Source organism: Aulonocara stuartgranti (assembly GCF_965226115.1).
Source record: "Aulonocara stuartgranti genome assembly, chromosome: 15".
Lineage (NCBI taxonomy): Eukaryota > Metazoa > Chordata > Actinopteri > Cichliformes > Cichlidae > Aulonocara > Aulonocara stuartgranti.
In genome coordinates, this window is record NC_138951.1 from 35,982,216 (window position 1) to 35,995,004 (window position 12,789).

A 12,789-nucleotide genomic window follows, 5' to 3' on the forward strand; every position below is an offset into this window, starting at 1 on the left:
GCAAAATTCTACTAAGGAATAACGACCTTGACACGATGTTTTGGTGAAGGTCAAATCAAACGTTTCTGGATAAAATGTGAGCAGGTTTTGACATGTGCCAAGAGGAAAATGTATTCTCTCTGTTCCCAAATGACTTGGGATTAATAAAAACAAATGAATACAACAAAACTTGCATCTATTATGTTGCAGTATGTTAGCCTCAAAGGTTAAGTAATAAATTACCAACAATTTTTAAAAACTGTCCTTAAAATAGATGTTTATTGAAAGAGAGTTGCATTTTCTGTGCATTTTCTTTACACTCATGTCACTGCTTGATGCCTGATAAAAGAAAATGTTTATATGGCCTTATCTGAGCTCTGTACCAGGAAAATAAAAGGTCATTTTCACATTTAATGTCTGGGGGGAGGACTTCACAACAGTTCCTGTCATTAGACTGGTGCTCCCAGTTCTTAACAGTGTTTACTGTAAACATTTCTATATGTTACTTTTATTTTGCCTTGTGTGTCCTGTGGAAATTCCATTTTTTTTAAAGTCTTGATGCATGCTCAATCATAGCAAGTAAAATAGTAAAAGATATAACAGCAATGGGCTGTGAGATCAGTTTCAAATGCGTCCTAGCTGTTCCCGTACTCCTGACACACAAGGGATCACTAAAGTGCTTAGGCAGCAGTTGTCCTTCTCTCCTGGATACCTTGGAGCTTTCTTTTTGCCAAAGCTGGGAAGTCTTTGACAAATGTTCAGCTGGGCCTACTCAGGGCCTTCTTGATGTGATGTTCTTCTGCTTTCCTGGCCACTCGGTCTGTGGGGATGTAATTTGCTCTGTGTTGTAGTGTCCTGATGACACCCAGTTTATGCTCCAATGGATGATGAGAGTCAGACTGATTACACTGATCCATGTGTGTTTACAGAACACAACACCTTCTCAAAAAAATCCAAGGTGTTCTGGATATGGTGTTTAGAGCTGCCTGCTAACGGATTGAGGATTGAAGCCAGAAACTTTGACATGTTATAGGGGACCGAGTTGATGATACAGACAATTGGTCTGTATGTAATTGGGGAGATTTAAAGTTGATACTTGCCCATTATATTTAAATGACTTTGATAGTCTGCTGTAGGGGTAGACCCCACTATTCCATAAGATATCACTTCATTTGGTGGAGTGCGCTGTTTAGTATACAGGTCCGAATTCTCCAGCAGGTATTCACCCGAGTTGACATCTGGTGACTAAAAAGCTGCATATCACCTTACAGCCACATATTTTTCCAGATTCGTAGTCAACTGAGCTGTGCATGGTTTCAGTCTTTAAAAGAGATTACACAGCATATTACATCAGGTATTGCAAACTCACACAGAGCATAATACATTCAGTCCTAGCACTGGTGACTTTTTAATCCATATTTCACAGTGAAATGCAGTTAGTCTGGTAAGATTAAGCTTTAGATTCTTCCCCTTCCCTGTCTTTCTCTTTCATTTCTCCAAATTGCTTTAGTGTCATGACAGCAGAAACTATAACCGCATTTATATTTCCATATACTACAGCAGTATTTTTATGCTATGCTTAACTCAGCACTTTTAACCCTTGACTAAAAAAAAAATCCCAAGGCCGATGGCAACTAAACCTTGAGGTTCACGTTCTATGTTTAGTTGTTAAGCTTCACGTAAACATGTACATTTCAGTGTAAATATGAACTGAAATATTTGTAATTTTTTCACCCAAGTGCTAAAGGTTGAACACGCGAGGCAAACATGCTCGATCAATTCAAAATTGCAAAATTATTCAATTAAAAATCATTCAACGTGTGGGGATAGCAAAGTAGGACAGCCTCTGGGATTAAACATAAACTTGAAGGGGAACTTGGGATCAGGTGTTTTCTGTCAGGAATCAGCAGGGAGTGCGAACACTTTTAGTATTCAACTCTTGAAGATGTTTGACTTATCATTGTTGATGCTTGGCAGCGTGGAAAATGAGTTTTAAAATGTACAAAAGGTCCTTGAAAGCGTTTGGAGTCCTTCTAGCCCCGGTCAAAAAACTGTGTGCAAAATAGAGGAAATTTAAGACCATGAGCGCTTAAACAACGAAGGTCACTGGAAGAGTAATAATGGTCATGGCAGCACTCCAACGAGGAAGAACAGGCTTTCAGAAAGAACTTCCTTTTATTTTGGTTGAAATTTACACAGAAGCATGCCTGAAAAGTGTTGTATAGACAGAAAAAACCAAAACAGAAAGATGAAGAAATATTTTCACGATAAATCCGAAAGGGATTAAAAAGCTTTTGAAGACAAAGTGCAGGGAAATATTTAAATCTCAAGGCCAAGCCCTTAAAAGCATTTTACCATCCACATGAGTTAAGGTCTTCTTGTTTTACTGTGGTGATATTTAGCTGTGTCCTACAGCGAAGTACTGTCTCTACAGATACGACTAACCCTGCAAGTAGAGTTTTAACTATATTAAGTGTCCCATTTCAAATTCAAATCAAATTCAAATTTTATTTGTCACACACACACACACAGCCATACACAGTATGACATGGGGGGTGGGGGGGTGAAATGCTTGTAGCTGTGCAATGCCCGACCATTTGGTTGAAAAGGAAGCTCAAATCTTTAACTGGATAATGTGATCTTTCATAAATTCTGCTAAAGGATTTCCTTAGACTGCGTTGTGTAAAATGCTACTAGTGGATGTATAAATGGTGAATACCTCAATCACCCAAGCACTTTTTCTAAGTACTTTCTATCAAACATCCACACGCATTCAAAATCCAGTGGATTCAGTATCTTATCCAAGGATACTTTAACATGCAGACCAGAGCAGCCAGGAATTAAACCACCAACCTTCTGATTAGTTGATGACGTGCTCCACCTCCTACAGCTACAGCTAACCTAATAGGGAATAACCTTTACTTTTAAGGTTTTATTATTAGGTAATCATAGTACATTTTATTTAAGCAGCGTCTTAATGATATTGTAATACTTATACTTCATTTAAAGTATTATAATATCATATATCCTATAATAATCACAAGTAATATTATTTCTATAGATATTTGTTATTAATCAACAGTCAAAGTAATTGAAATTGTGAAAGAAAATAGTCATAGCGGGATGATCGCAGATCGTTACCGACAGGCAATAGATGAGGAGATGACGCACGGGGCGGACAGAACAACGCCCTGCAGTGCAGGGACCTGAGCCTTTCAGCCACCGGATTCTGGATTCACTATTAGTCTGACTTCACTACGGACACAGGAGAGGGGCGATCTTCTTAAACTTGTAAGTACTGTACACAGCAGCTTCGCGAAGTGCTGTCTCTGTGCCCGTGCGCGTCCTCGAATAAAGTTTCCGTAAAGTAACGGGATCTGGCATAGGGAGCATCACATGTTTAGTTTGTACTCGGCGTAATTGGGATATATTACTGGCTATAATAACACAGTTTCCTGAGAAATTACGCATAGACGACAAATGCTGTTTAAAAAAAATTTTTTTTGGAGTGTCGCTTTTTAAAATCTCTTATTTTATGAATCTTAACTGTCCCCTAGATTAGTTTACAATAGTTTAGGCATGACTCGCTATATGAGAACTCGACGAAAGCTAAAGATAAATGTCTTCTGATGCTTCAGCCATGCGCGACGTGTTACTTTGCTTACTCTGCTTACTTTGGCTTCCACAAACTCTGTCTGGTTTGTGGAAGCCAAAGGAATTTAAAAATTCCTTTTACAAACTAATAATCGTCGCTTAAAGCTCGACTATTGTCCATTCAACAATATGACACTATGTAAAAAAAAATCAAAAATCAAAAAATGGACTTAAATATTCACCAATGCTTCTTTTAATCTCCCGATGGTTTATAAAAATTACATTTGTTTAATACGCCTTCTGTGTGATGGAGCTGGCAGATATTAACTAAATACTAAATGGCACCATCTTAAAACAAACTGGAGAACACAGACAACAAAGACCAAACAACAAAAATAAAATATAATATTTGGCAAAAAGATTACAGCCTGTGGCTACTGATGCTTTGATGACAATACACTATGAAAGGATTTAATAAGAAATATATATAATAACCATCGGACTTGCAGATTAAAAAGTAAATAGGCATATCTTCTAAATCTCTTCAAATGACTGTTGTACCTGGACATGTTCAAGACTGAAAGGAGCTCTCATTGTCTGAAAGTAGAAACACCACAAAGTAAAAACCACATTAAAAGTGAAAGTCTTAACCAGACAAGTGTACTTAAAACCTGTGCAATCATTCTCTACCTTGTCCAGAAGACTAATTTGACTGCTGTTTATCATTTTGCTTTTTACAAAACTAGCCTTCTGTATTCGTGAGTCTGCACAGTATGTAACTGGTTAACAATTATCCTTTGTATTGTAACAGGAAATTGAAATAAGCATAGAAATATTCAGCGATCCTAGTAAATAACACTTTCACACACAGCAAAAATAATTTTAAAATAGGCCTATATGTTATTCATCTTTTTAATTGTTTTTGATGTCGTGGCTGTCACAAATCAAATACTCACGACACTGTGCAGTTAACTTCCGTTTTCCAGTCCATTTTTGTGGAATCCAAAGCTAAGCCCATTGTTCCTGACTTTACCCTGATGTTGTGCCAACTACACAAAAATCACGCAAAACAAAAGAGTGTCACGATCCTGGGTCTTAGGACCCAGTGTTTTGAGTTTTAGTTCATTTTGATGTTTATAGTATGTTTAGCTCATTAGGCCTCCTATGTTGATTTGCTTATTAGTTCCCCCTTGTGTTTCAACCCATGTTAAGTCTCCCCTGCCCTTCATGTCTCTCTGTGCCCCCTCTGTTCTGTTTATGGTGTGTCTTTGCATGTTTGAGTTTCTTGTTTTCTGTCACCCTGCATTGTGCATTATGTTCTCATGGTTGGTCTTTTGTTACTCCCTCTAGTCTAGTCTCTTGTGTTCAAAGCTGAGTATTTCCCTCTGTGTATTTTGGTTCTTAGACCTCTGCCTTATGGTTTGTCTCTGTTTCTTAGTTGCTGTCTCCACTGTGTCTAGTTCGCGTCTCTGTGTGATACTTCCTGTTTTACTTTGAAGGTCCATGCCTCATGTGAGTGTTTCTAGTTTTGCGTCTCTGTCTCGTCCAGTCCTGATTTCTCCCAGCTGTGCCCTCCTTCTGTGTCTCATTCCCTCGTTATCCCTCTGTGTATTTAAGCCCTGTGTTTCTCTTTGTCAGTGTCGTAGTCTCCATCATAGCTGTGTGATTTTTCCCTGTGGCTCTTTGTGCTTTAGTTTTCCCAGTTTAGTTTATTTTGTATTGTTTTTCGTGTCCCACTTCACGCCAGCAATAAAGCTGTGTTTTTTGAGTTTACCTTTTGTCTCTGTGAGTTTGCGTTTGGGTCCTCTCCTGCCTGCCACACAGCCGAAACATGACAAAGAGGAAGAAAACTAGTAACAGTTAAAATGGTCAACACTGAAAATTCTGCTTTAACCTCCTAAGACCCGAACTCTTCCACGACATGCATTTTTAATTTCTCCTTGATATTTGGGCATGTTGAGGCCCAATTAATGTAAAAACAAAGAATTACCAGATTTTTTTTAAAAGAAAAATAAGAGCCACATATGAGGATATTTGTTTAAAATTTTGATAGAACAGTAGCAATATAATGTCCTTGTAAGTAGAAATCAGGCCCATGTTGAGCAAAATTGAGTATTTTGGTCTAAATAACCCAAAATGTGATGTCCACATATGTGGACACCAGGTCCTAGGAGGTTAATAACAACATAAAGCAATCTGCTGCAGCTGTCCTACCGCACTAACATGCTTAAGGATTGCTGAACACTGTTACACTGCACATTTTGAGTTTTATTGCTGTCAGATTTGCATTTAAAAAACACACAAAAGCCTGTGTGGACCGGGAACTTCCTTTTCTTTCTTTCTTTTTCCCCCCTTAATGCTTCTTTCAGAATGACTGTGTGGTTTTATTACTCAATGTCAGAAACCGCCTATGTAACATATTCCATCCATTCTGAGGACACAAAACAACATTTGATTTATTTTTATTTTGTGTGACAGCATCCTGTGTGTGGATTTTTCAGGCACATGTCCAGCTGCTTCATGTCTGCTCTGAAGCTCGGTCTCCTCACTCCTGCTGGCTTGTCACTCTGAGAGTCATGTCGTGGTGCAGGTGAGTTTGCATTCCTGTTGCCCAAGTGTTTTTGTATGTTTTTTCGTGGGAGGGTGTTGCCTTCATTTCAAATTAAAACCAAAATGTTAGTTTTGCATAAGTGTTAAGCCACAGCCCATGAGGTGTCAGGGCTACAGCAAAGAATTTGATAATTAAAATGATGCTTCAGTCTTTTGCAAAACAAACATCAACTGTACTGTAAAAAGGATGTGTGAAAAACATATGCTGTTACATGCGTGTCGCATTTTGTGTGCATGCACAAATATTTTCAACACAACACATGTTCTGTTTAATTTAAAACAGGAAAATGAATGCTTTGAATGGTCAACCCATGTGCACCACACGGTCTACCATTAAGGCACCAGCATTAGCTCTGTTGGAAGGAATATAACACCCATTGCTGCATTTTAAGCTGTTTGAGGATTGATTTTAACAGGTGAAACCTCAGTGTAGATCTCAGCCTGCAAACACGATCACACCAAAGTGACACAACCCTTACTGATACAGTATCACATTACAAGACAAGACAAAGGCAACATTATAATAAGGCCCATTGTAACGATCACTGAGCTAACACTGGTACGTGATCATTCTAGAGTTAAAGTGCACTCTGTCCTCATGTTTCAGGAAATCACAAGTTTACTCTTAAAACCACATTCAGAGCAAAGGATCATATTCTGAAAAATAATTTCACCTTATGCCTATGCCACAGATATAGAGAGCAATTGTAACATACAAACAAGTCAACAAGTGTTTTAAAAACCACTGTATTGTTAGCTAATAAAGGGAACATAGGTTTATGTTCAGCAATACTCTGACAAAACAAATTGCAAGTTCCCTGCAAGTTATGCCCTTGTCAGTGCAATGTATGCTACAGTTGCGGGTTTAACCACATCACCCTAAAGGAACTTTCAAGAAGAATGCGAGGGTCTTATGCACTGCACAAGTAGTACGTAAATCTATAAGGCTTTGGCTCACATCTTTGTGTTCACTGCATGCTTGTACTTGCTTCTAATCAATAACTTCCTCAATAAGTTAGTCTAGTTTCATTCTGATCTTAATTAATCTCTGTCTTTTGTCTTGTCGCTACAGAGTTTTGAAGATGAAAACCATCAGGGCAAGAAATGTATTGATGGTGGTAGCACTCGGGCTTTTGCTCCTTCACCTTTGCAAAGATTTTGTTGACCATAAAACTATAAGTTTCCACGTAGATGTTAGAGAGGACCACAGCCGACTGACGCAAAACACCAAAAACAGCACATATGTATTCTCATGGCCAAAATGTCAACAAAAAACATCTGCTGCCAACATCGCTGAGTTCAACTCTTTGCCTAATTCTATCAAGGATTTCCTCTACTATCGCCACTGTCGCCACTTCCCCATGCTACTGGATGTTCTGGACAAATGTGGAGGAGCTGATAAATCTGGAGAAGTCTTTCTTCTTCTGGTCATTAAAAGCTCTCCGGGGAACTATGAACGCAGAGAGGTGCTGCGCAAAACGTGGGGTGAAGAGAGGTTACACAACGGTGTGTGGATTCGACGGATCTTCATCTCAGGAACGACAGAGAGCGGGTTTGAGAAGGAAAGGCTGAACAAACTCCTGGAGCTGGAGCAACAGGAGCACAACGACATCCTCCAATGGGATTTCAGTGACACATTTTACAACCTTACATTGAAACAGATACTCTTCCTTGAATGGATGGAAAGGAACTGTCCCAATGCTCACTTCCTGTTGAATGGTGATGACGACGTCTTTGCCAACACAGACAACATGGTCGAGTATCTGCAAAGCCTCAAGGACAATGATGGAAGCCAGCACCTCTTTACTGGCCATCTGATCCAAAATGTTGGCCCTATTAGATCACCAAACAGCAAGTACTATATTCCTGTTCAGGTGCAGGAGTCAAACTCATACCCTCCTTATTGTGGTGGCGGGGGCTTCCTCCTCTCTGGCTATACAGCTTCAGTCATTTACAATATGTCCCAGTCTATTACCATTCTTCCCATTGATGATGTTTACATGGGGATGTGTCTGGCCAAGGCAGGACTTGGCCCCACTTCTCACATGGGCGTCAAGACAGCAGGACAACACGTTCCATCCCACAGTTTAGACCAATACCATCCTTGCTTTTATAAAGAGGTTTTACTTGTGCACAGATTCCTTCCAGCTCAGATGTATCTAATGTGGCACAGAGTACATGATCCAAATCTAAGATGTGGTCTCTCCAGCCAAAAACATTTGTAGCACCAAACTTTAACTTCTAGGCAATAATAGAGCTTAGTGATGTTCCGGTTCCTCCTGCTTCCAGCTCAAATGAACATGTAAGTGTTTGTTTCACATACTGTAAAGAGAAAAAACTTTTGCTGGACAGAAGGGACTGGCACATACCTTAAATGAGTTGACAACATTTGAACAGGCAGGACTGGCTGTTGCATTACAATATAATGCATTATATTTTGTCTTTGTCTCACCAAATCTTGTACCTTTCTTTACCAGATTGTCTAATATTACTTAATAGGTACTATACTGGTTGGATTGCTAGATTTTTCTTTTGCTTGAAATGCCCACTTACTGCACAGAAAGAATGAATGTGAATTTTAAGTAGCCATCAAGTGTAAAGTTACGCCTCATTTTGAGAATTCTCATTGGAAAATGAGTCCACATTTAAGGTCATTGGGTCTGATTTTCTATATTTTAGTATCACATAAAGTTCAGCATAGCTACAGCTGATACAGACTAATAAAGGCCATGTTTTAGTAGACAAAAGCTGCCAGCTAGAGTGCAGCCGTGTGTTAGCTACCTTGTCCTGAGATTAAGGACATGAAAAATGGCCAAGAATTGAAAAGTTGGCTCTATATTGCATAATTTACTGAATTTCCATCACGTAGAAAATGAGCCAGGTGTAAGGAGAGTTACCAAGTTAATGTTAGCTGCCTGTAAATCAAATGTGAATTTTAAGAGCTGATTGTAATATTTAATTCATACTTTCTGTTGGAGTTTTTCTGTATGTCGCGTGCCAGCCAGTGTGAAAATCATGAACAGATGACATATAATCAACCAATTCAAATGTAAAGCATTGCAGAGTACTATGGTTCATCTGTATGGGTCTTTTCATGCTACGATTGTATGGAGGAATGTACATTTTGCGGGTTAAATTGGTTATAAGAGCTGGGTATTTATTTACAATAAAATACAGCAATGATATGAAAACATTTTATTTATGTATTGTTTTTCTGCACAAAGTTACAAAGTGCTTAAAATATACTGAGACTTCTCCAAAAATAAATACATACATTAAATAAAACAGGACAAATAACAATGCAATTCATCACCTAAAAAGAACGATTGAACTCATGTTTGAGTTGGTTTGATATTTTAAGTTCTACATTTGGTAAATTTTACACTGCAGTTTAATTGTACCTGTAAACTTCTGAACAATGCCCAGCTCTAGATCTGACGCTTGTGTTGCCGCAGATATCATCCAAAATAATTTCTCAGGGTTTCTTAAGAATAAAAGGTGTAATATATATATATATATATATATATATATATATATATATATATATATATATATATATATATGTATATATATTTTATATTCTTAATCCTCTTTGTTCTGTTAAGCCTTCTTTATTTTGTTTGTTTCAGCCTCAATATTTCTGTTACACAAAGGGATTTGTGCCTTACATCAGTGTTGCAGAACATAACAACTGGGTGTCGGTAAAAGCCGTTACAAGTAGTTGCCAGTAGGCAATCCAATGCAGGATCACTGTTTCATTAAGAATCAATATCTGTTGTTGCAGATTCAGTATGCTGAATCGAATATATGCACAAATGTTCAAATCTGTTTGGGTTTAATGCTGCTAAGTAAGGGGCTATATGTTGTACGGTTAAACAGCTTTAAATGGTAACTGTGAACTGCATACACTGGCAGTACACAATCGTTTTAAATAAGATGTACGCATAATTTCCTTGGACCTTTTTTGTTTGGGTGTACCTGCGCAAGACATTTTGGAGGATTATTTTGTAATAAACATTGGGATAAATATTTATAAGCTGCCTTGGATTTTGTTCATGTCTGTAAAAAAAATTGTTATATAATCCTAACCTTACTTAACACCAGGTGGAGGAATGTGAGGAGACTGTTTGGGTCCGTTTTAAATTCGTTAGGTTTTTTAAAAGATGTTAAGAATTAAATTAAGGGAGGATGAAAGCCAACATAACAGACAAAGCAACGCTAACTGAAAGCAACGCCTACAAGGCTTGTTTTTTTCCCTCTCAGGGGAAGAGGTGGGCCGGCGGTTACTGTGCCCTTTTTTCGGTCTTTAACTCAGCACCTGCTTTGCATTGCCCAATCAGTGTTTGGTATTTAAGGATGTCTTTAATGGCAAATAGGTTACTTTAATAACTGTTCAAATAGTTACTTGCATTTTCTCGGGTAGACTGAAGAGGATAGCTGGTATTGCTAATCTGATTCAAACACTCTATGGAAATGACAGCATGGACAAGGACTTCCTTGTTGGATAACTGCCTGCCTGTTTGCTGCCCCTCCAAATCTCATGTACCAGAAAATAGCAAGTTGTATAAAAGTCAATTGTCTGGAAAAAGTGTTAAAGTGTGTATCATTAACAAGAACTCTTTAGCATGTTCCAAAGGCAAAAATGCACCACATAGCCATTTTTGAATGCCCAAATAGTCATACTTGCTAAGAAGCAAAACAAACCCTTTTTTAAAATTATTTTTTAACTTCCGTCACTTCCGAGATCTAACATTTGACTTGCGAGGTACGAAGAAACCACAATTTGTCACACAGCACTCCAGTCACACGCTGTGTCCCATCAGCATCTTTTCAGACTTGTATTTTATCAGTTCTGCTATGATCTGAATGTGTGCATTCGAACTTCTTCCTGCAGAAAGTAAGAACATGAGCAGCATTTCCCAACTGTTTCATGCATAGAAGTAAAACATGCATCAGCTGTCTGTGCAACAGCGAGAGCTTCACTTGCCACAGTGTTGATGAGGGTTTGCTAGGTGACTCCACCTCCAGGACATCTTTTCTATTTAAATATGGGGTGGCTCCTTTATTAGTCAGTGTTGAAGTCACTGTATCAGATAAATTTGTTTGCTCTGAGAAAATGGAGAGGTAGCATTTTGAAAATTCATTTGATTCCAGGTTATCTGTGGCTTCGAGTGCAGGACACACTGTACAATAATCAAAACATAATCAAAACATCAAAAGGCAACTGGAACATAAACCATTTGAACTCCTTGAATTGGAGTGTTTGTATGTCAGGAGGAAGCCTCACTCATCATCGGTACTAAACCCATGAGGGGGGCCTGGCAGCTGACCACGCCCCGTCACACATACTCCTTTGTACAATGTTTTTTTTTTTCTATCGCCACTATACTTGCATGTTGGAGTTCATTATCTTGCTCTTTGAGACAATGATATGTAGTCAGGAAACGCTGGTCTGATCAGTATAACACCAGTCTACTTCCTGAAACACAATCCTCCTGAGTACATAGTATATATTGTGCAACTGTAGATTAGTAGACTGGTTGTTGGTTCAGTGTATAACTAAGTGCCTCGTGTAAAAGTCAGATAAGTCACCCACGCATAGAATAAAGTGCATCATGAAAATATTTGTGATTGGATAAATGAGGTCTCTAGTAAAATTAGATTGCATTTTCTATTTCCTTCTATTATCTTCTTCCTCGTTTACCTTTAAAGAATAAAGATAAAAGGGCCTCTTTATTCTTTGCAAGATAATATGATTTTACAAAAGCTTGAGATTTGCAGCATTTGTTAAGTTCCCGCCACAACAATTCAGTCGACTTGAAGTGCATGGTGTTGCAATGGTTCAGCTAGACTTTGACTGAATCATTGCAATGCCTTGATTTTTGTTTTTCAGACATGTGGTTATTGATTTGCTTAGGATCACTGTGATGTTGCACAACACAATTTCAATCAAGCTCTTGTTATCAGACAGAGGGCCTCACATTTGACTCTAAAATACCTTGGTATAAAGGAGTTCATGTTCACCTCAGTGTCTGCAAGGTGCCCAGGTCCTGTGGCTGGAAAGCAAGCCCTAATCATCACCTCCCCACCCCTGTGCTGACAGGTGGTAAGAGGTGTTTGTGTTGATGTGCTGGTTTTGTCCAAAGTGGTGTTGTCCATTATGTCCAAACATTTCCACTTTGGCCTCGTCTCTCCAAAGGACACTGCTCCAGAAGTCTTTGTGTAATATGTCTTACACTGTTGTTCATTTGAGGAGGAGAATCTGGTTGGAACCAGTTGTGTTGTACTGAGTTTTATTATCATATTTAAAACCTTAAATTAAAGAAACAATGTAGTTTCTTTATCTTACGATTGCACAAGCAATGTTACACCTATTCTGCCATACTGGATCTTGATCTATATATTCTCCTCTAATGCTCATGAAATAACTAAAATGTGGAAATGGATTAATCAAACTGTCATGGTCCTCGGCCTCTGAACCAGTATTTTCAGTGTGTTCTATTTTTCTTGGATTTAAGAAATTATATTCTCTTTCCTAGAGCTTCTCAGTTCATTAGTTTCTTTATCTGTTCCCTGTGTCTGGGTCTCCCTCCCTGCTTTTGTTTC

The 12,789-nt window shown here is 38.4% G+C and overlaps 1 protein-coding gene across 5 annotated transcripts; it reads left to right on the plus strand.

Annotated features, from left to right (window-relative positions):
• Window positions 1–3,122: 3,122 nt before the first annotated feature.
• LOC309690036 (N-acetyllactosaminide beta-1,3-N-acetylglucosaminyltransferase 3-like) lies at window positions 3,123–9,379 on the plus strand. Of its 5 annotated transcripts, none has more exons than XM_082506869.1 (4): window positions 3,123–3,270; window positions 6,052–6,163; window positions 6,467–6,599; window positions 7,256–9,379. In XM_082506869.1, exon 4 carries the CDS (start codon window positions 7,266–7,268, stop codon window positions 8,406–8,408), a length of 1,143 nt encoding a protein of 380 aa, XP_082362995.1. In that variant the 5' UTR covers window positions 3,123–3,270; window positions 6,052–6,163; window positions 6,467–6,599; window positions 7,256–7,265; the 3' UTR covers window positions 8,409–9,379. The 5 variants fall into 5 exon arrangements, with proteins under 5 accessions (XP_082362995.1, XP_082362994.1, XP_082362991.1 ...); XM_082506868.1 differs by lacking the exon at window positions 6,467–6,599 and adding an exon at window positions 5,012–5,085 and having other exon boundaries at window positions 3,124–3,270; XM_082506865.1 differs by lacking the exon at window positions 6,467–6,599 and adding an exon at window positions 5,012–5,085 and having other exon boundaries at window positions 3,124–3,270; window positions 6,075–6,163.
• The last annotated feature ends 3,410 nt before the right edge of the window (window positions 9,380–12,789 follow it).

Excerpts from the sequence above, each read along its gene's own strand:
- LOC309690036 (XM_082506865.1), top strand. Across the intron at positions 6,164-7,255 it reads AGAGTCATGTCGTGGTGCAG|AGTTTTGAAGATGAAAACCA; the intron begins GTGAGTTTGCAT and ends TTGTCGCTACAG.